At 34.3% G+C, this 24,677-nt stretch overlaps 1 protein-coding gene and 1 long non-coding RNA gene across 3 annotated transcripts; one reads left to right on the top strand and one right to left on the bottom strand.

The window, feature by feature from the left end:
• Nucleotides 1-6,217: 6,217 nt before the first annotated feature.
• LOC142644519 (uncharacterized) lies at nt 6,218-6,622 on the bottom strand. The gene has a single exon (XM_075819105.1). It carries the CDS (start codon nt 6,620-6,622, stop codon nt 6,218-6,220), a length of 405 nt encoding a protein of 134 aa, XP_075675220.1.
• Nucleotides 6,623-13,976: 7,354 nt separating this feature from the next.
• On the top strand, nt 13,977-15,312 carry LOC142642281 (uncharacterized). Of its 2 annotated transcripts, XR_012845633.1 has the most exons (3): nt 14,050-14,196; nt 14,365-14,452; nt 15,266-15,312. It is a non-coding gene; the product is annotated as an uncharacterized LOC142642281 (long non-coding RNA). The 2 variants fall into 2 exon arrangements; XR_012845632.1 differs by lacking the exon at nt 15,266-15,312 and having other exon boundaries at nt 13,977-14,196; nt 14,365-14,772.
• The last annotated feature ends 9,365 nt before the right edge of the window (nt 15,313-24,677 follow it).

Here is a 24,677-nt window from a genome sequence, read left to right as displayed (position 1 = left end):
CCTCTAAAAACCTGTATATAATTTCTTTGGGCAACACATAGGAGTTAGAGTAAGAATAAAGTTATTCATTGCTCTCTCTCTCTCTCTCTCTCCTAAAAAAAAGTTAATTTAATGTCAATGAGTGATGTTCATTTTCTTTGGCCAATAAATTAGTAGAAGTCGTCATTCTAATATCTCAATTTTTCCCATCACTATCCCGCCAAGCATATTGATTTTGGAGTTGGGTCATTGATTACAACTAATGCATGTAAGAGCTAGATCATTGAGATCTATGTTTAGATACTGCTTATTTTGCTGAAATTAAAAAATTATTACTGAAAGTACTGTAGATAAAGGTAAAAGTTAGTTGAAATAGTACAATGAGACCTATGAATATGGCCAAAAAATGTAGTGGAGTCCATGAATAGTAGCAAAAATAAGCTGAATAGTGAAATAATTTTCATTTTTCATCCCTACCCAAACGCACACTAATTGAAGTATAGAATTACTATTTGCAAAGTATCATTACTACAGTATTAAATTCAAGCATTATATTTGAAGACTACCAATTGATCTCATAATTTTTTTTTCTTGAAAAAGGAAAACAACGATTGTATCATTATGTGTAATATATGGGCCATATTAACAGAAGTCCTTACAACAATTGTTAATAAACCATAATAGAAAAGTTTTGGCACTGCTTTCATGGAAAATATAAAAAGTTATCGACAATATTTATTGTTTTATCATTCTCCTAGTAAAATGTTTCTAAAAATAGTTCATAAACTTAAGGCATTGGTTAACATTTCCTATAATATATATACAAATTATTCCTAATTTTCTTTTCATAGCTAAATGGTGAGTTGTAAATGATAAACAATAAAATTTTAAATAATTTGACATTGAATATATATTTGAATTTTACAATATTTAATGTGATTAATGAATAATGAAATTTTTTAGTCAATTGATATAGAGAGCTAGCTACCTACCCTTAGTGTATGGGGACACCCTTTAATTCAAAGGCGAGGGGCAAGTTAAGACAGACTCCCTAGTCATTTGGGACAGATCAACAGCCACCTCTCCCACTTAGCTAATTCTACTGTACTTTCAGTTACTTTAATATTTCACTTGGCTATAAGCTCACGTCACAAAACTCGGCATATGAATAATGAAATTAAACTGTTTCAAATCAAGAGGAACCTAGTAGTTAGACGATAAAATGGTACCAACTACCAAGGATGATTCCGTATGGATAAATATCAATAACATCTCACCTCAGTATGTTGTGAAAAAAAGTATTATTTCAGTAACATTACTCAAAAATTAAATGAGACCACATTTGCTACTCCTTATCTAAAGCCTAAACCACCGGATCGACAATATGGATAATGTTTCTGGCTCAAATCTATGGATGGTTCATGCCTCAATTAAAAAACAGTGTACTTAGTCCAAGTTGTTGAGGATATGTTTGTGTCACATTAATGAGTGTGGCCCTTCTTCTATTCGTACATTGAACAGAGTTTAATGAATTAATTATTCATCAATAATGATCATCACTCGTGTAATCAATAAATCAAGTGTCACACTGTCACCCGGAGAGTACCCAAAAGGCCAATTAGAGATAGATAGTCAAACACTTCTTTGTTTTTTTCATAGTTTACATTGCATTTGATAAGTTGGTGCAACTTAGATATCAACATCTTAAAGCAACATATCACTGTTCATGACCAATTCCATGCTACACCTTGAGGTTCATATCTCGTTTTCATTTACTTGACCAGGTTCTAACTGGAATCTTTTACCTACCAACCTTTGTTAATTTTCTTTATTCCTTTTTTCTCATGGAATGGACTTTGGAGGACAGCTTAGTTAAGACCTTCCTTAGTTTAACCTATGTTGGTCAATATTTACTAGCATTTTTTATAATCACAAGTAGGCCAAGAAATGGACAATTTTTATTCAAAATGTTGATTCCCTCCCGCTCTATCACATTGACCACTGACTTGGAATGTATGTACTTTTTTTTCTTCAAAAAACAATTAAGTACACAAATTTTCTCAAAGTTTTTTTATATAAAAGCTTAAATTATTTGCTATATTTGATATATAATAAAAGTTATATCAGTAATAAGTCTATGTAAAATCGATGTATGCACGAGTTAAAGAAGTTGGTGTTCCTTGAAGTGATCTTTTCAAAATAAACCAAGCTTCCAACTTTTGAGGCAATTGCATGTGTCATGCGAAGGCCAAAATATTCCATTTCTATATGTTCAATGATGCATTTTATGACCTTATTAGGATCTTTATAATTACAAGACAGATATTATCAAATTACATAACGTTAAGGGTGATATCGAATCTTAGATCCATTGGTAAAAGGTAGGGCAAAGATGCGAACGAAGAATCCAAAAGTGGGTCCAAATTCGAAATCAAATCATTTAGGTACTTAATAATATATGCATTGCTCTTTCATGGTCAACAATGTTATCATTATGGTAAATCTAAGGGAGGTGGTATCTTTGGAGGCGGAGGGTAGAGCTAATAGACTCAATTTTTTTACTTATAGGTTTTTATAATTGGTCAAGCTTTTGGAAATTGAAGGAGATGTCAAAGGTTATGGTAGAAAGAATAGACTACCAAATGGAAATATATGCTTTCATATTAGGGAGTCCTTGTAAGTGACTGATTAAAGAACAAAGAACTTATATAGTAACCAAAAGAACTTGCACTTCCTTGCTGTTTATAGTTTTTTATTCAAATTGTAATAACTTAATGAGATTTTAGTTGATTTCTATCTGGTAAAAGGTATCACATACATTGTCAACAACCTTTGTAGTTGGATGGCACTTTTTGACAAGATAGAGACATTCAAGGTTCGATCCTTCAATAGTTGGGACACTTAAAATATATTCAAAAAAAGAAAAAGTTTTCGTTGAAAGTTCAATAGGCCAATTTGAGGGTTGCAAATTGCAATATAAATGGTTAGGTAAAAAAAAAAAAAAAACTCAACAGGATCACACGTTATAGAGGGAAATTATTGTAGACTCCCGGAATACTATAAATGCGTACTTCTCATTCTCACATGAATGATGAGTCTCACTAATTAAATTCATGGTGGAACCCACCATTCATGTAAGAGGAGGAATATATATTTATAATATTCCGGGAGTACTTAATAATTTTCTCGTTATAGAGGACTAATGTCATTAATAATTCATTTTAAATCTCTCATCCTATTTATCGAATTATTAAAAAAAAAATTGCTCTATGTTTGTACGCTTTTTTTCCCCTTGGAAATATATATTTGAAGTTTGCATCATGTCTATACATTGTTCATCATCATTAATTGCACCAGGCAAAAGCAGGCCACGAGTTGCCAATTGCTATTGAAGTTTGGTTGATTATTATTTGAACCAGCTGGATATAATGTCAATCCCAATCTCTCCACAGTCTAAACACATGGTGTGCTTGCATGATTGCGACCCCCTTTTTTCCATTTGAAATTAACTTTCTGTTAAATTTGGTGTACAATAGATGGTAAAGAATATATCATATAATAAGATTTAACGAATCAAGTAGATACGTAGATTTCCCTCAAAAAAAAGAAGAAGAAGATATGTATATAACAAAGAGAGAAAGCAAACAATATAGCTGAGTATAAGGCAGCATAGCACTCAAAGCATGGTAGATAATATGAAGGATTCGGCTAATGGGTATCTTATGAAATTTGTTAATAAATTATTTTAGAAAAGTTTTAATATAATTTTTATAAAGAATATAAAAACTGTGAAAAAAGTTAATTTTTTTTGTAAAATTTTTTTAAAATGTTTCTTAAATTGTATTATTATAACATCCGGATCCGTTAACTTTTCTTTTAATATGAAATAGTTTAATATGTAAATAAAATTAGGTCCCATTAGGTTATTACCATTTTTTTTCCTTTTTTTTTTTTTTTTGAAGGCTTCTTGGGTTTAGAAGCTATACATTAAGCCTTTCTTTTTTGTTAATAATGATTATTACAATTTACAAGGCATGTACAACCCTAAAGCCATATTCTAACATGAAAAGGAAAAGTAAAAGGAAAAAAGAGAAGGAGGACGATGTGTAATCATTTTGGATAAGATGTTTCATCTAACAAATACAAATACACTCAATTTAACATAATTGCGGGTCTGACAATCTTTTTGTTGAGTTATGGAGAATTAGGTTAGCTTACATCACATTGACCCCTGACTTCCGTTTCCTCTTAAACATTTCTCCCAAAAGTGAAATACTAATTTTATCCTAATTTTGAGAAATCAAATAAAAGTGAAATACTAATTTTGAGAAATTAAATAAAAGTGAATGGTACAATAATAAAACTATATATTTCTTTTTTTCATTATTATTTTTATAAATTCTCAAATACATTAGAGATGTCATGTTCCTTTTTATTCATTTCTTTTATGAATTATTTATTCCCATTCCATTTGGAATAGGGTAGAAATGGGAAGAAAAGAGAAATCTCTTTCTCTCTCTCAATGAAAGAAAATGAGTTTACACTTCAGATTTGATTATTATACCCCTAAACTATATATATATATATATATATATATATATATATATATAAATTTACTATAGGATTTTATTTATTAATATTTTTTAATAGAAAGATAACAATTTATTTATAAGTAATTAAAGATAGTACATTAGGCCGTATAATATTAGCCGCTAGGCTGACTATGCATGGGTGAAGAAATTTCTTTCATCCAAACACATTCTAACTGGCCAAATAAAAATGCAACCATATTCGCTACTCTTGTGCAAGTCAAGTAGGCCTCTTAACTTAACTATCCCTTCGATTCCCTGTTAAGATGCAGACTTTTAGAGGGACTAAATATGTTGTCCTTTAGGGTCCGTTTGGTTGAAAGGGTAAAAAAATGAGAGGATAAAAAATTGTGAGAGAATGGAAAAGTGAGAGAATAGAAAATATTTTAATTTCTCTTATTTTTGTTTAGTTGGGAGTGAAAAAATGGAAGGATAAAAAAATTGAATTTATATAAATTTACGCATATATCCTTATTAAAAAATGATGTCCAATTAAAACCAAAAAAGTGATAAATAAAAAAATATCAATTACCTAAATTTATTAAAAAATAAAAAATCATGTCCATAAAAAAATCACATCTAAAAAAAACAAAAACAAAAAAACAAAACAAAAGAAAGCAAAAGAAAAAATAAAGAATACCAGACGAGTCTGCCTAGTAAATCCAAAAAAAAAAAAAAAAGTGTGAAGAAAGTAACGTGGATGAAGCCCATGTGCAATTGCACATGGGCATTTTCATCCAAAAATGGTGTCCAATTTCTCCCTTCATTTTTTTTTTTTTTTTTTTTTTTTTTTTTTTTTTTTTTTCAATTTGAGGAAAAAACTTTTTGGTAGATGCAGAGAGAAAACACTTGGGCCCAGTGTAGTTGATATCGTACCAGCTGATATGTACCGTACCAGTATGTATACAAGTATTGAAACACCAACGTTTCGTACCGATTTAAATATCGGTCGTACCGGCCATACTGGCCTATTTTTGGAAATACCAGCCGGTACAAAAAAAAAATTTAGTTTTATAATTTTTGAATTTTTGTAAAAGCAAAATGATAATTTATTTGTATTAACTTATTAGTATTATTTGTTTTCTTAGTATGCAATAAACAATTAAGCTTTCTATTTTTTATGTTGTGTTTTTTTTTCTTTAATTGATGCTAAAGTCTAAAATCATGAATACTTTTTTTTTTCTTTAATTGATGTAATGTTTTATGGTAGACTTTTATATTTATTAATATATATATGTATATATATATATATATTTATAAATATAAAAATTATATATGTATATATATATATTTATTTATAAATATAAAAAATAATGGTAAACTTGAAACGGTACACTGGTATTGATCGGTACCAAAATATATTGTTCCACCAGTCAAACTGGTACAGCATCCGGTGCGAGATTGACTCCCTTGCCTGGGCCCCACCATTTATTTTCCTTCCTCCCCACCCAACCAAACACACTCTAAAAAAGTTTTCATTCCCATTTTCTTTCAAAAGTTTTCCATCCACCTTATTTCATTTCCAAACAAACACACTCTTAATTTTTTTTTTTTTTTGAGAATCAAACTGAAGTAGCTTTCATTAAAGGAAAAACTTAGCCATGATCCGCTAAGAGAACAAATACAACATGGGGAGGGACCTCCTCCATTCAAACAACTAAACCGCTAACATGTTTTGCATACCTAGTTAGGTTATGAGCTACAGAATTCCTTTTTCGCTTAACATAAAAGACATTACAACTAAGAAAAGAGTCTACAAGAAGCTTTGATTCCTCCACAAGGTTGCCAAATGAGGCAAGGGACTGCTCTATATCTTGAAGGGCTCGGGTGACAATCTCTGAATCTCCTTTCAAGATAATAGAGCTAAGTCTCAGATCCTTCACTAGGAGTAGAGCTTGTTTCGCTACTGCTGCTTCCACATCAGACATCGTCTGAGGGAGGGGAATCCGCTTCGCAAGGGATGTTATCACTCTTCCTGCACTATCTCGAATGACTGCACCTAACCCTGCCTCATTGGTTTCTCGAAATGCTGCTTCATCATAGTTTACCTTCATTGTGGAGGCAGGGGGAGGAGACCACCCGATTGCAGAATGGTGAGTAGGATTTGAAGGAGTTGATTATATAAGTTGAGCCAGATAGTAATCCTGCAATTGCTGTTGAGCTCGAGCCAAAGTTTGACCAATGGTAGAAACAGAATTACCCACTTTGGCTTGGTTTCTTCAATACCACAAAGACCACACCACCATTGAGAACACATCCAAATCTAAGCCTGCGTCGATAACGTAGAGTATGAGTTACTGAAAATTTGAGAAAGACTGTGTGCTTTTGAAACTCCAAACCTGATCAAATTCCCACACCTCGTTAAGGCATGGACACGACCACAATGCATGCAGAACACTCTCAGGTTGCATTTTACATTGTTCATAGGTCGCTTCGGACAGCACTTGCCTCTTGACTAAGCTGGTCTTAACTGTAATTGCATTCTTCATAGCCCTCCACAAAAATTCCGAACTTTGCTTGGGACCGACATGCTCCAAATGAGTTTCCAAAAGCTTCCTGGGAGGAGTTGGGTTGTTGGTGTCATCATTCAGTGAATTTTTGGTTTGAGAAAGGAGATAATAACTGGCTTTAATTGTATAAACACCTGATTGAGTGTGTGGCCAGATCACCCTATCACTAGCCAAGGCATTGCCTAAGGGGATGCCTCTGATTAGCTGTGCTTCCTCGGGTTTGAACAAGGCTTGTAGTATGTCCACATCCCAGCTGCATGTGAGAGGGTTAATCAAAGAGCTAACCTTGACCTCTGGAAAATCAATTACCATTGGATTGCTGACCTTTGGTTCAAATGTAGATGGAAGCCAGGCTGCACCCCAAATGCTAATGTCCTTTCCATTACCCACCCTCCACCTTGCTCCTTTTTTCAACACTTCCCTTCCATGCAAAATACTCCGCCAAGCATATGATCCCTTGGCAGAATTCGAGGCCTCCAATATTGAGCAATCCGGAAAAAATTTAGCTTTGAAAACCCGGTAAAATAGAGAGTGTTCATTATGTAAGAGCCGCCAAGCTTGTTTAGCTAATAGGGCGTCATTAAACAAAGTTAAATCTTTAAATCCCATTCCTCCTTCCCCCTTTGGTTTACACATGGTACTTCACTTGACCCAATGTATCTTCCTTCGATCACCCCTTTGTCCCAACCAAAATTTTTCTAATAAGACTTTCAAGCTCATTACAAAGCCCCACCAGTAATTTAAAGCAACTCATCGTGTAAGTAGGAATTACTTGAACAACAGCTTTGATAAGAATTTCCCTTCTGGCTTGTGATAGCAATTTCTCTTCCCACCTTTGTAATTTTCTCCACACCCGTTCTTTTATATATTCGAAGCTATTAAATTAATATCTATTAAAAATTTACAATAACTATTAACTAATAATTATGAGAAATGCTAATGGATGCCCTTAGGGCAATGATTAACAATCCATTTAAAGAACACTTTTATAGGAAAAGAAAAGAAAAAAGCAATTAATGTTTTGATAGTTTTTTCTTCCCCATAAGAGTGATGTTAAAATTTTCTTAAAATAAATTGTTAACTATTGCCCTAAAGGCACTCATTAACATGACCCAATAATTATATAAAATTTGTTACTCTCAATTTCCTTCTATTCCCTTTAACAAAAATAGAAAAAAAATAGAAAAGAAAGAATAATCATTTCATTATTCCCTCCTCATCTTTTTCCTTCTAATAAAATAAACTTTTAATGGACAATAGCCTTATAATTCATCGATACCTTTTATGTCCGTAGTTTAAAATTTTCTTTTATTATTGTAACTATTGAATTTTTTTTTTCAAAAAAGAAAAAGAAAAGAGAGTAAGTGAATCACATTCTGATTCTCATTCAACATTCAATTGAAACCCTTTTGAAAATATCATACACGTTTAAATTTGGACATCTATCTCTTAAAATTATAATTAGAACCTATTATTATGTTGTTTCTTTTGAAAAGACCCTCACCGGTTTGATAAGACAGCATTTTAGGCCATCAATTATTTTCTGTGTATTTGCCAATGTTTTTCCACCAGTTGCGTTACACTTGAGTGCTTTTAGTGGTGCATTTGAACTTTGAAGCTTCTTTCTTTTCCTGTTGGCAAGTGGCAACAAGAGCAATACATAATGTGTTTTCTAAAATAGCTCTAAAGAAGAAGAAGAAAAAACATATTCGAAATAAAGATGATTCATTCTAATATATAAAAGTGTATGACATGTTAAATCATTTAAATTTTATTCTATCAAAATAATAAGATAATTAATTTTAAATAGTATATGATATTTTATAATACTTTTTCATTAACAAAATCAATAAATCTAATGAATTTCACAATTATTAATGCGGTTTGTTTAATTAATGTATAAAAAAATAGTGTTAATAATAGAAATACATAAATTAAATATTACTCTAATTACAACTTATCATTTAATTAAATTTTTTTAAAAAAACTATAATTTTATTCTATCAAATAATAAGATAATTAGTTTTAAATAGTATATGATATTTTATAATACTTTTACATTAACAAAATCAATAAATCTAATGACTTTCACAATTATTAACGCGATTTGTTTGATTAATGTATAAAAAAAATAGTGTTAATAATAGAAATACATAAATTAAACTAAATTATGCATAAAAAAATACATTAATTAAATATTACTCTAATTACAATTTACAAGTTATCACTTAATTAAATTTTTTAAAATATCGATTTTTTATTTATTTTAAAATAAAGTTGCTTTGGAGGTCATTCATGGATGATGTAACCACATAAGTTCAATCCCAGAACAACCTGAAATTATGGAGTGTTTGGCAAGCAGGTATAAACACATTTTTACACCTTTTAAACAACATTACACACTTTTTCACACACTTTTTCACACACACGTATATCAAAAACACCTAAACAACATAACTCAAATTACTCTCCCAAACACCCTAGGTGTCTTTCACACACTATATGGATGGGACATGTCTCTAAATTTCTGAAGGCATTTTATTATTATTATTACTGTTAATAAATACTTATACTTAATATTATGCTTGACGGATTTCACATCCACATTATGAATAAAAACAATGATTATAAGGGTTGAAAATAAACGTCCTAGGATTATTAATAATCAGAGTCATGCTTTAGTTTTATCCTTTTCAATTGTCGGGTCGAAAACGAAGGGTTTAAAGAATGATATTGTTTGCATCTTGTAACCTTCTTCTGTAGTTGATGTATTCAACCCATCATATTATCCAAATACATATCAATCCATACTCTATAGTGGGTGTGTGCATATATAAAATGAAAATATATGCGGTAACAGTTAACAACACGTGGGAATTTATAAATTTCTAAAACCATATTGTTTAGAATTAATCCTACAAAAAAAAGAAAAAACATTTTATAACTTTCCATTGTATATATTCATTAGATATTGCAAGTGATTTGTAACTTATTTCACTTTTGAATTTTATATTTATCCAATCACACACTTCATTAAACATAATAATCCATGGTAACTCCCACCAATTAATTTGTGAGTTCATGTCCCTTCTAAATCTATCTTAACATTCGTTTTATGATAATTACTTTTTATTATAAAATAAATGCACCAATTAGATTTTTGTGTAGGTAGGATTCGAACATATGTCTCATACTCTTCTCACATAATAGTAGATCCCACTAATTATATTTAAGGTGAGACCCACAATTTATGTGAGAGTTAATAGGCGATACGTATTTATTTCTGGAGTATTCAATAATTTTTTGAGAAAATCACATAGACCTAGCAGCACCAAGAAGAGGGTAAAGATGGAAAAACAAGGAAGAGGAGTTGTGAGATTAGTTCATTACTTATGGTCTATTTGGATTTGGGGGAGGGCGTGAGGAGCAAGAAAGTAGAGTAGAGTTGACTGGATATTAGGCAAAAATTTGGCTAAATTTAGTCTACTCCCCCTCCATTCCTCTTAATCTAAATAGGCCATTAGAGATTTTGTACTAAGATAATATAGGTTGTGGTTCTCACGCCATGTAAATAAATTTATTGTATTGTTTGATCTTTGGCCTGCTACACCTATGTTTTAGATTGGGACGATCAATGAAAATATTTACACAAGCTATAGTTGACAAAGAAATAGACATAGTTAAATGCAATTGGGTTGGTCTCTGCTCTGACTTGATTGGATTCCCCTTCCCTTCCTCTCAATCTAAATAGGCCATTAGAGATTTTGTACTAGGGTAATATACGCTGTGGTTCTCACTCCATGTAATTAAATTTATTGTAATGTTTGATCTTTGACCTGCTACACCTATGGTTTAGATTGGGACGATCAATGAAAATATTTACACAAGCTATAGTTGACAAAGAAATAGAAATAGTTAAACGCTATTGGGTTGGTCTCTGCTCTGACTTGATTAGATCCCCCCTACACCACAAAGTCACAAACTCAATATCAACATAGAATTGGTTGAACACTCCATAGCATTTTTATTTTATCTTCGGAATTTTCATTTGTTCTGATATAAACGTGTTACATCTTCTTTCCTCTCATTCATACCTAATTTGTTTTTGGCTTCTGACAACAGTCCAAATAAAGGGAATTTTTTTTTCCTTCTTTTGGAAATCCTCCTGATTCTTGAAAGTTGAAACTATATAAATTTATATATACATCGACATTCAACCTCAACTATTAATTGAAAGTGATACTAAATGTGGTTCTTGTTCTAGAAGATGATTCTCGTGTTATCAAAAAGAAAATATATCTATACATGTCAACGTTGATTATATAACAATTGCACAGATATGAACTATTAATAATAATAATTAATTAAAATGTGGGCTAAGAACAATTAATGTAGGTAATAGGTTTTTGTCATTGTTATTCATAGAATCTGGCTGGAGTTTTCCATGCATGCCAACGTAACTCATGCCTCAAATGGTGATCCACGTAAAGCTGTTACCAAACGATAAATATAAAATATTATGATTATTGTTAGATGTTTTTCCCAATTAAACTCAAAATAAATATAGTCTATTAATGACTCATGTGTCATTCTGAATAGTTTTTTTTTTTTTTGCTACCAACTTTATTACAGAAAATTTATAAATTGACTTGAAAATAAATGTGATATATATAATTTTAAAAGTATGACTGAGTTCTAGTTAGCTAAATTGATAAAAATATTTTGCTGTCAAATAAAAGATCTGTTGAATCTTTGTTTACAATAAAAATTGATTAGTGTCTTAGTTTAATGATAAAAACAATTATCATCGAGTAGACACGATGATTAAGACTTATAGATGTAATAGAATTTATAACGACACTTACTTCTTCTTCTTTTTTCTTTCTTTCTTTTTCAAAATTTATTGAGACCTCAAGTTTTGAATATATATAGTAGATGACAAGTTTAGGACCACTTATTAATTCAAAACTTGTCATTTTAGTAAGATATGCACAATAAGTCGTGATGAGAGCTATGTCAACATATTCACGCTATTGAATTGAAAAGAATTTTTAGCACACCCTTGATTTTTGTACTGTACCTACAATGCATGAATGTCTGTTTGAGACTTTTAAACCTTTGTTAATAATTGAAAAATATCATTGTTACCAACAGACTTTGGACCCATATAATATCATTCTTAGCAGTGAGACTAATGTTCTAGAGGGTAATCCCCTTAGTTAACACCTTTTTTTTAATTCAAAACCTTACGTAACACCTAAACTAATAAGTAAACAAAACTTTGTCACTCACTCAAATTTTTTTTTAATTTTTAATTTTTCATATTTAGTTATAAATCAATAACATGAAGTCTATCTATCATAAACAACTTACATGAATGGTTTCTTTTCAATGTTGATCATTGAATAATTTGAATTTGGGAAGTCGATCTCCTCTTCTGTCCTTGCAAACAGTCATGGCTATTGTTCTAGAAGGTGATCTATGTAATGAAAAAAATGTTTTAACTGGCTGATACTAGTAATTAAACTATTAATTTCTCATTGATTCGTATTCATTGAAGGCTGACGAAGTACTAGTAGATAGTTAATAGTTTAATTAATGAAAAATCAAAGATAATTTGCGTAATCATATATTTGTTTGGCGTGGGAATATAATAGACCTTACTATGGTGTTGTTACACACTGAGCCCAACAGAGCCCATCATCATTTTGGTGATTAAAGAGGCCCATTCCTGCTTGGAAGGTGGACCCTTAAAAACTTGGCCCATTTCATTTTTGGACCAATTTTGGACTAGTTGCTTTAAAAATCGTCTCAAGATCCTTTTGAAATCTTATAATAACTCCGCCTGAAGTTCTTTTTATTTATGTTTATTACTAGTCACTGTAATGTGCTGTTGCACTGGATAGTTAAATGCTATGATAACGTGGCTCAATAGGATTATAGTAATAATAATATTATGCTTAAGATTTTAGATATTACGAATTTAAAATTTATATTTTTTTAATAAATTTGGATTTAGAACAGGTGCTTTCAACCTGAATTTGTTTTTTCCCAATTATGTAAGTGCACAAAAATATACCGAATAGAATCAAAATGGACTGAAGTGGATACAAATGGCCCAATTTAGATTAAATAGACTGAATTAGACCAAACTAGACTGAATGAAAATTAATGGACCGCAAAAACTGAAATGAACCAAATAGGACCGAAGAAGTTCAAATGACCAAATTGAATCGAATAGGACCAAATTGGACGAATAGGACTAAAGTGGACGGATGGACTGAATAAGCCCGAGTAGCCCAAATAAGACGAAAATGGACCGAATAGAACAAATGTGGATAAAATGGACCGAATAAGTCTGAATGAACCGAATAAAACCAAAGGAGACTGAATACGAGCAAATCGAACCATAGTAGTCAATAGTCACACTTAGCCCAACAGAGCCCATCATCATTTTAGTTCGTAAATGAGCCCATTTATGCTTGGTAGGTAGACCCTTAAAAACTTGGCCCATTTTATTTTTGGACCAACCTTGGACGAGGTGCTTTAAAACTCAGATCAAGATCCTTTCGAAATCTTCTAATACCTCTACCCTAAAGTTAGATTTATTAAAATCTTTAATAAGACAAAAAACTTTACCAATTAAATTAGCCAGAATCTACTACCATAAAATTCTTAAAACCTTAATTATTTTATTAACCATTATAATAACTCTATTCTAAAGTTCTTTTAGGGTAGAATTATTATAAGATTTATTAAAATCTGTAAGATAGCAATAAATTTTACCAATTAAATTAACTAAAACCCAATATCCTAAATTTCTTAAAACCTTAGTCATTTTATTAATAGTACACGTCAATTTTGAACATGTATCCTAATTGTGTTGAGCCAATACACTAGAACACTGGACCCGAACCAAACCCTCCCACCCCTTTCCCTCACTCTTTAACATCCTTTATTAATAGGCCTATCTCATGGTTTTTCTGGGTTAGATTCAATTATTTGTGTTATGGTGTAGTTTGTGGATCACTTGGCTTTTGGTGTAAATGTCTTTTCTTTTTGGAGGGGGTGGTTGGTTTTAATGGGCAGTTGCAGATGCATAATTGAATTCAGCTTGTGTGAGTGTTTTTTTTAAGGTTTTTTTTTTTTTTTTGGTTGTGGTGGTGCTGTGTAATGGATATATGAGAGTGTGAATTGTTAATCATTTGGGGAATCAAATATAATTTTTGGTGATATTAGGATTTAGATGATGTGTGTTATATGATGTATTATTCTTGAACTTTCAGGCTGCAAAGAAGGAAAAGAGGGACACAAGTGGGCCCCGTTTGAATGGCCAAATCCAAGCCCCTTATGTTAGGCTTGTGGCAGAGGAAGGTATATCAGTTGGGAATGTTTTGTAATAGATTTATTGTATATGTCCGCGTTATAATGTTTTTTTGATGGTTTTGAGATTGATGTTAAGTAGAAAAATATATTGTTCTAATGCTTGATATGCCTGTTAAAGAAAATGATGGCTACACACGCATATATTTTCTGATAAGTAAAATGATGACTACATTGTAAAATGTCGAAAATTCAAATAGGGAGGATATGGTGTATATAGTCGTAAGAGAAAGAAAATTAGTGTTCTTCCCTGCTGTGACTATTCATTATTTTTTCTCAGCAGGGCAATGCAAATAGAAACTACACTATCCTTTAAAAAGAAGAAGGGACTTTGCTATTACAAACTACACATTGTGTCATACTAAGAATTTATCACAAGAAGTTATGACCAGTCTTGTAATTCTGTGGCTTTTAGCTATCTACCCATTAGGAGAGACTCAGAGGTTCAAAGACATTCAGTCATCCTAAAACAGATTGAGTGGTATCGTGATAGTGAGCCAGGCTTAGGCGTAGATGACCATTGTGAATATGAAAGAGATGACTGAAATAAATTAATCTAAAATTTTGTATTTCAATGAAATATTGAGCTATATATGCCGCATTTTACTAAATGCTAAACAGTTTTATTTTATTTTATATAACTAACTGCTAAACAGTAGTTGGGGAAGATAACAATTGCATGTATTTGGGCAATGTAAGAGTGTGTAGACTTTTGTTAGGGTCATTCTTAATTTATGATTATGTGCTGGGCTTAAAGAATATTTCAAATTTGAGGATGGTAAGACTGTAGTAGTCTCAAGACAGGAGGCGCTGGAATGTGGCGGGGAACTCAAGCTCGATTTAGTGGAGGTAAAATATTTCAAATTTGTGACCATGATACTTGTAAAGAGAATTCATGAATGTGATAACTGTGAAAAGAGAGTGCTGGATGTCTGTGATTGTATTTATATGTGCATAATCAAAGGTATACATGTATAGGCGAATAAAGGGTTAAGTAACACCTTTCATAGTCTTTTATTTTAACTTTTTTTGATTTCCCAAAAGACCCAGGTTCATGTTCCACTAATGGAATTTTTGCACTTCTCCCTTCTTTTACCTATCATTTTTTTATTAGTATAAATTTTTGCAGTCTTTTTTATCTGGTTTTTCTTCATACTTTGTTTATGTTCTATGAATGAAAATAAAAGTTCTTTGGGTCATGTATTCTGTGTGTTAGATTTAGTCCATGAAAAACTTGCATTAAGAAACAAATACCAAGGATCTTATGAGCACTATTGAATTGTTTTTAGATTTAATAAGCAAAATAGCAAATATTCAAATCAGCCTTGGAGTAGCTTCTGTTACTTGTTAGGCTGAGGGTGTGCGTAATGAGCATACAAGAAACACAAATTTTTGCTCTATACTGTTTTAGTTAATCTGTAATAGCTCTTATTTTTGATAGGTAATAATAGTAATATTAATCAAGAAAAAAACAAAGAGAGAAAATACATGGTGTTCATGATAGTGAACACAAGCAGAAACAACAAAAAGCAACAAAGAAAATAACTCAAGGAACCAGTCTAAGAGTAGAAAGAAACTCTATAATAGAGGAACGATTAGAAGAACCCCAACACCTAGACCAATTGAAGAGAGTTCTCTGGCATAAAGATTGTAATTGAACCAGCGATTTCTTAATAGCCTCAAAAGTGCTCAGATTTCTTTCCGTCCAAACAAACCACATCAAACAGCCAGGAATTATATTCCATATATCCGAATTAAATTTTCCCAGCCAATGGCTCCAACAAAACATCAAACTTTCCACAAAACCTAGCATAACCCATTGGATCCTGAAGATCTGAAGCATATGCACCCACAACGAGTGAGCTATCGGACAATGGATGAGGAGATGATCCACAGATTCCTCATTGCAGCCACACATGCAACACCAATTCGCCAAATTGAAACCCCTAAGCATGAGATTATTCAAGGTAAGGATCCGACAATGAACTGTTGTCCACCAAAAGAAAGCCACCCATTTAGGAGCCTTAGGGGGTGTTTGGTTTAGCCATTTTCATCACTTAATTTTCAATTTCCATCACTCATCACTCAAAATTTGTGGACCCCACTAGTGATTTTCTTGTTTGGCTTAATTTTTATTCTCAATTCTCATTACTCAATACTAAAAAAAGTGAGAATGAGTGATGAGATATGAAAGCAAATTTTGTGAGTTTTCAACTTTTAGAAAATTGAGTTAAGTAGCAAAATCGTAATAACACACACAAAATGGGACCCACATGTGATGAATTGTCTCATGATGGTATTTATTACTCCAAGGTCCCTAATGGCTATTTGCTTCTTTTTTTTTTTTTTTTTTTGAGGAATTAGCTATTTGCTCCTTTACTAAAGAGAAGGGTACTATACCAAAGGCCCACCAACTGAGTTATACTTTGCTTTTTACAAACCAAAAACTAAGGAAATATCAAGTGTCAAGCAGGAATTGGAGTTGAGTTATGAGAATGAGTTTATGAATTGTAAGTTGTGAGTTATGAATTTTGAGATATGGATGAGATGTGAACCAAACAGGGCCATAACTTTCCAAATACCCTTCCAAGGAAAACTGGAAGTAGAAGCATCCCAAATCTTATTGTAATAGGACCGAATATCAAACCTACCATTCTTATTAAGGCACTAGTGGGAACTGTCACACCCAACACCCCTAGGAATCCGAGATTGAAGAAAATCAAGGAAAGAGAAGGTAGCATCTAATTCCCTATAGATCTTACTTTATCCAAAGAAATAATGTTACTCCATTATAGATCTTTCTTTAAGGAATTTGTGATGCTATTCTACTTAGTTGTGAATGAAGGAAAGCAAGCTTGATGGTTTTAATAATGGCGGATTGGTTGAAACAGAGAGAGAGAGAGAACAAAGAATTAAAAGATGGAATTCTATTAAGCTTGCATGAATGAATTACATAACGTATCATCTGTTTATATATTACACATCATGTACTACTCTAGAAGGTTCTATCTAACAAACTCTAACAAACTCCTAACTGACGGACCATACAGCTGTACAAATATCTATAAATATCTACCATCAAAATATCTGAATTTGGAAGCTTGAGAGAAACAGAGCAAGTCAACAATAGAAGAAGGTAGACTGAATTCTGATCAGATGGAGCACCATACTAAACACACGTGAGTCAATACAAAAGTCTTATTTAACTAAATGCCACCTAAGCTCTCTTTTTAAACAAAAGTTACCGTTGGAGTGTTGGAACTTCCTGTTGCTTCAACTCCACTTTCAGTGAATTCCCTGGTGTGATGCCTAAGGAAATCTAAGGAATGTTGGGTTGTTGGCGATACTGATATACATGAGCATTTTATTGAGTGAGTTGGGTTGGGTACCATAAGCAACATTCATAATCTGTGCTCATTTAATGTGGGAAGAGTTTTTTTTTTTTTTTGATACAAGATAGAAATTCTACTCTAGCCTAATCTAAGTGTATGTGTGTGTGAAAGCTCCCTCCTGGATACTTAAACCCCGGCCCTTGCTCCCCACACCCTACAAGTACTTATACTTGTGGAGTGACCATCGCACCAAGGGTGTGCGGTGGTAATGTGGGAAGAGTTGAAAATGCTTAGTAGGAGTTCATCATGGGAAAAAATAATGGACTTAGTCTCACATTAATGAGAAAGAAATAAAAGTCAGCCTAGATAAGGTGATTTACACCCTAACATTTTAGATTTGGAGATGATATTTGCCCATGGTGCCCAAAAGGGTGGCGTTCATCATGTGAACAGAAGCTTGGGGTAGGATTTATATGTTGGACAATCTTATAAAAAGGTGTTTGTCTTTAGTAAATTGGTGCTGTCTGTGTCAAAGTAATGGGGAAACATTGGATCACCTTTTAATGAAATGTGAACTTGTGAAGTTGTTTTTGCTCTACGGAGGGATGTACTTCAGATTTTTGGTATTTACTGGCTCATGTCGGGGTCTGTTTGGAGTTTATTGTTTTAATAGAGAAATTAGTTTAGTAAACATGACTCAAATGTTTGGAATTTGGTGCCAAATTGTTTGATGGACTTGTTTGGAAGGAGTGGAATTGTTGTTCGTTATACCAAAAGTTCATTGGATCAATTAAAATCTTTGGTTCTGCGCACTCTGTTTGATTGGTCCAGAGCTTGGAGTTTAACACAATGTTTTATTTTTGAGTTCCTAGCTTCTGTTAGATCTTTCACTTGATATTCATGTACATTGTCAATGCTTTGTGTTCATCATTGTGAACATGAAGTTTTTGTTTGTTTAATATTAATAAAACAGCACTACTAACCTATTCAAAAAAAAAAAATTGTGCCCATGGTTGTGTTCTTCTTAATCCTGATGCCAGGTGTTATATTCTACTTGACATGTGTATTTTGAATAATTTCGCCAACTTTTCACTTGTGACCAACTTGACAATGCACCCTTCCTTGCCCTAATTAAATTGCTTCTCTACCCAACCCCACCCCATCATGGGGTGCAAGTAGATCTGCTAAGATATTTTATTATCTTGCCAAGAGCATTGTAGCTCAACTGGTTAGCACCTCTTGACGATTCTAAGACATCCAGGGTTCAGTTAAAGGTAGAGAGTGAGCGGGTGTTCTTTCGTATGCTACCTATGTAATTTACTCAGTTTTTTTTTATGAACCACTTGTATTAACTCCACTACTATCTTGGATGATATCTACATTTTTTTCCCAAAATAACTTAGTGTAATGGTTCCTGCGAAAATGAGGCAAAGAATGTCCTTTGAACACCATTATTTATTTCCTTTATTGGTTTTTTAAATATGTATTGGACTCTAATGTGTTTAGCCATGCATCTATTAATGCTTGGAGCAAATACCCTGGTCAGCATCTATGTGAAAGTGGAGCTATTAGCGCTTAAGAACTTTAACTTTTGGGACAAGAAGTTCGTTTAGCAGATTCTGGGATGCTCCATGTTTTAGTTTCTGTAATTTATTAAACTACTTTTATGTTTCTTATCTCTGTTCTGCAAACTCAATTTTGTTTTGTTTACAGGTTCAAAGAAATGCTAATCCACCGTCTGTAAACTCATGGACTTCCATAGAGAAAAGTACAAAAAACAGTTGAAGGAAAAAGACCGTGCTAAAAGCAAGGTACGTTACGTTGTAGATTTGTGCCTTTGGGTTGAATCTTGCTGAAATTAAGCCAACGAAAATTTTTTGGACTAAAACCACAACTTTGTTATTGTTTTCTTTTGCCTGTAGCTTTGGTATAGCCAATTCCCATTGATGTGAGATTTAATTTAGGTTTATTTAATTTTGGAAGTCAATTTTATTTCATATTAATTCGTAGTTGTTAATTAGGTTATTACTATCCTATTTAATTTTCTAGAGTCAAGGCTAGTTTGTAATTCAGTAATTGGGTACTCCCAAGTCATTTAGAATGAGGTTTCGTTAATCAATTAGAATGAGAATTAGGGTTTTGTCCAAGTAGTCTATATAAACACAATATCATACTCCCATGGGGAAGGTAACTGTAAGGACACAGTTCAAATTCCCAAACCACGACTGGGAGGAAAATGGGCTTGAAAGGCCTTTCTTCACAATGAATTTGTAGAGGATGGGTTTGTAATTTAGATTTCAAGGATGGTTTAGACAATTACAAAAAGAACGGGCTTTGGGCCCAATGGAACAAAACAAAGAATCGTTTGCAAAGAGTAAGACTGAGAAATCGTCCTCGGATTGTTTCCGAGGATGGTTTATAATAATATTTCTCAAGTTTGGATACAAGTGTTGATCATCATTTACTATTGACTCTATTTCTTCTACTCCAAAAGTCCTCTCCTTTCTTCGTATGCCTTCCCTCCTATTTATATTCTTTTCTTTCCCTTCATCACCTTCCACTTTCTGGTTGCAATCCTCATTTTCGGATACTTGTCCCATCCATTCTTCCCTAAAGCCCGCTGGGATTAGGGACCAAGTTCCAAGCTCTATGCTCGGGTCCCATCCTTCCATCTATACGACCGTATCAATTACAGAGCTTTTAATGTATGGGCGGTGGTAGCAGCTTTATTTTTAGACATTCCACCGCTCTTTCTATTGTCCTCCACGTATACTGTGTATCCCCATAGTTGTAGGACTCTTTATGATATAACCCAGGGACACTAAACTTCTCTTCCTATGTCCTCGGCCTAGTAATCCGAGGACAAATCTACTCCTCGGACATTTTTGGATATTTAAATAGTCTACGATCATTTTGATGTCTTCGGATTTGGGTTTCCAGCCCAAAATACTTCGTTGAGCCATCCTTCATAAATTACTGGGCCCAATACCCCTACAATAGCCCCTCGAGTTTCTTTATTTTTTCACCTCAGGAGAAAAATAAAATCTCGACTTAAAAAGACCCTTTTACCCTGCAGAATCTTGGCAATATTATTGACAGAAATAACTTCTGAATCACCCATCGCGTGTTCCCGATGCTTCGGTATGCGAAACGCCCCCGAATTAATTGTTGGCGCTTCTATGTCCCCCACATTTTATTGATATGACACATATCCAACGGTCGAGAGTGATTCCTGTGTTGAGGCGGGAATTCGCCCGCTTCAAAACACCTTCTGACATATAAATACTAATTTTCTTCAAAAATTCTTCACATTACAGAAACCTCATAACGTACCTGCCACACTTTTCATCTCCCCGTACTCTCTCTTTGTCTATCAAGTACCCTGTCCGAGGTGACCGTGCTTTCTTCTTTTTTAAAAGTAAGTTCTTCAATACTCTTTCCCCTTCTTATCAGCTTTTTTGTTTCTTTTGTTTCTTTTCCTTCCCATCTTCTCCTTTTCACTGTATCTTTCATCCTCGGCATAGTTAGTTTTCTCCACACCCCCTTTTTTCAAAAAGAATGGGTAGATTTGCGTCCCTGGTGGATTCAAACGAAAAAATAGAGCAGTTTAAGGTTAAGTACAAAATTCCCTCGGATGTATCCATTAGGTACTGTAACGAGGAAGAGTATTATACAAAAAGAAAAATGGGGGAAGTTGTAATCCCGATGATTGCGTTCATCGAAGGGGGAATGAAAATCCCCATGGGAACTGTGACTAGGGATTATCTTAGGGCCTTTAGATTGGCTCTCACCCAGTGCGCTCCAAATGTCTTTAGGATCCTAGGTTCCATAGATGCTTTAAATGAGAAGATGAACCTAGGGCTCACTCACCACGACGTGAACTAGGTTTATAACCTCCATCACCTAAGCAAAAAAGATGAATATTACCTAAAGTCTAGACACCCAGAAGTCAGGCTAATTCAATGTCTGCCTGAATCAAATAAGGGCCTAAAAAATGACTTCCTGATAGTATTAGGAAATTGGCACGACGGCCTCCCCTATCCGACAAGGGAAGGGACTCCAGGTGAAGTTTCTTTTACATACTATTATCTTTCGTCTTTTTACTTATTCTTACCCACTTTTACTTGGATAACTCTGCAGATCCACACGCAGCGGATCGTCATCCTAACCTTGTGGATTTCGGGCGGTTGGATAGGATCCTACAAGCCGAGATCTTCGTGCATACTGACGGCCAACTCCGTGCGGCTCATCTGATCCTCGGCTACACTCCAATATCTAAAGCTTTTCAGGCGCCGAAGTGCGTGATTAAAGCCCACGATCCTCGTCTTCCTCGGATTAGCGTTGCCGTTGAGGGTTTTTTGCTACCGGAGGGGACTACCATTCCTCAAGGTACTTTGGTCACCCAACCAATCCAACCGCCACAATTCGTTCCAGTTGGGATTCCCACAGTTCCTTTCTCCACAAAATTAAGCTCTGGTGAAGCTGCGTCTTCCCACCTTACTGTAAAGGAAGAAGAAGAAGAAGAAGAAGAAGTTAAGGTACCAGATTCCGAGGACGAGTTTGAGGTTTTTAATCAACTCTACTCTCCTGAAGATTCAACTTCCATCCTCGGCACTTCTACCCAAATCTCAAAGGTTACTACTGAAGAACTTGACGATATGGGCATTCAACGAAAGATTAAGCCCAGCTTGAAAGATGTCCTTGAGGGCGCTGACAAGGACCCTAGAGTCCAAGAACCTTCAAAAGAGGTGCGCCCTCGGACTCAAGAAAAGGGTGCTGACAAACGCCCTGAAGCTAGGCTTCCTCCTCCTCCCCCATCCTCCCAAACTCAACGCACCAACATAGCTGATCTCAAAAGAAAAAGGGATCAGCCGAAAGGGAAGGAAGTTGTGGAGGTAGGAAAGGGCTCTGTTTCCAAGGAGCCCGAGGTGGAAAAGGGTGGAAAGCAGGCCCGCACCATACAGACTAGGTCGGAAAGAAGAACCGACCAACAGGTGGCCGTGCGCGCCCCTGTATGGCTTCCTGACCTTTCTATGGACGATGAGGTTATTACCGTGGATGCGTCCATTAGAAATTCCGATGAAGGGACAGCTGCATGCGTCGCAGATGATTTGGAGCAGGCACTGTTACTCCCCGAGGATATGATTGAGCTTAGAAAGAAAAGGGACCACACCGTCTTCATGACTTTGAAGAAGGAGCTTGCAATGGTGAGTTTTCTCTAAAACCTTGGCTTTTGTTTTTATTTCCAATATATATCTATATGTCTAAGTTTTATATGTTTTGTTCGTAGGCCGTTCAATCGCCCTGTATGCGAAGAGATTGCCATCAATTCCTACAAGCCTCCGAGGGCCGAGGAATCCAGGCGTGAAACCGCCCAAAAGATCTCGACCTTCACAAGAAGAAACGGCAGGAGGTCACGGCAAAATTGGCTAAGGCCGAGAGTGCTAAGGCGGGCTTAGAGGCCGATCCGAAAACGACGACTAAACAGCCGAGGATCGCGTCTAATGCTTCGCCAAGCCGAGGATAACCTCTTAGTAGCACGAAGGCTCGTAAAGGATCTCAAGAAAGATCTGAACGAGTCTGAGAAGGCCAAAGAGGAAGCCATCAAGGGTAAAGAAGAAGCCATTGAGGAGAAGAAAAAGGCTGAGAAAGCAAAAGAAGAGGCCGAGATCTCAAGGGACCAAGCCGAACAAGACGGTTATGATATAGGCGTGAAGGAGGTCACCGAAACCTTCAAGGCTCAGTTCCCGAGGCATGTAGGCACTACCGCTCCAAGTGTGGAATGAGGCACTTTCCCCAAGCCGGGGTTGATGCCTCTTCCACTCTTTGGAATGCAGAGTGTCTACTATCCTCCCGCAATTCGCGCTTCTTCCATTCCCCGACGCCGCCCAAGAAGCCTGCTCCGGGATCATCTGAGGATAAGGGGTGATTTGGTCAAGACTCAACTCTTCCCGAAGATGCCCCTGAACAAGTTGACCCAAAGACAAGAAAAGGCACTTGAAGACGATGCCCTCAAGTGATCTTCAGCAATCTTCAAAGGATGAGTTGGGTGATCAAGCTAATCCAATAACTTTGATAGATGATCCCAAAGGCAAAGGAATTGCCGTTGAGTCCTCGGCTCAGCTTCCATCTCCTCAAGACCTCAAAGGCCCTCTGAAGATTAAGCTGAAACAGTGACTGCTTGTTGTCTTTCCTTTCTTTATTTTTAATTTATTTTGTCTCTAAGTGTAATACCTAAGTATAGGTGCAAAAGTACTATTTTGGAATCTAATATAAGAATGAATGTTGTTTTAGATGATTCTTACTTTTTTGTTTTATGTTGATCATATTGTTCAAAAAGTACCATCCTTTTGCTTTTCACCTAACTTAATAGCAACAACCTGGATTGAAATTGATACTCCAGGAAGGTTTAATTATGCCGGGAACTGCATCTAAGTGATGCATTTAAGTAATTGATTCTTCACTTTGGATCTCCATTTGAACTATGTAAAAATAAGGCATATGGTCCTTTAACTTAGGTATGTAAAGATTTCATGTCTTGACAAACAAGAGTAGAAATGTTGATTCTTCCCAAGTAAATGATCCGAGGACCAGGCCTAACTTAGGTTTTGTTTAACACTTGGTAAAGAATATTAATTTAGTCGAGGTATGTGGTCCGAGGATCCAGGCATACCAAGCTTCAGTTTGATACTTGAATACATTGAAATGTTAATTTTCACAAAGTAGATGATCCGAGGATCAGACGTAACTTAGGTTCTGTTTAACACTTAGTAAAGACCATCAATTTAGACGAGGTATGTGGTCCGAGGATCCAGGCATACCAAGCTTCAGTTTGATACTTGAATACATTGAAATGTTAATTTTTCCAAAGTAAATGATCCAAG

This window comes from Castanea sativa, chromosome 7 (genome assembly GCF_040712315.1).
Source record: "Castanea sativa cultivar Marrone di Chiusa Pesio chromosome 7, ASM4071231v1".
NCBI classification, from domain to species: Eukaryota; Viridiplantae; Streptophyta; class Magnoliopsida; order Fagales; family Fagaceae; genus Castanea; species Castanea sativa.
This window is presented reverse-complemented; position numbering and strand designations above follow the sequence as displayed.

What these genes read in the sequence shown, in the direction of transcription:
- LOC142644519 (XM_075819105.1), bottom strand. Translation starts at nt 6,622, where the DNA reads ATGAAGGTAAACTATGATGAAGCAGCATTTCGAGAAACCAATGAGGCA.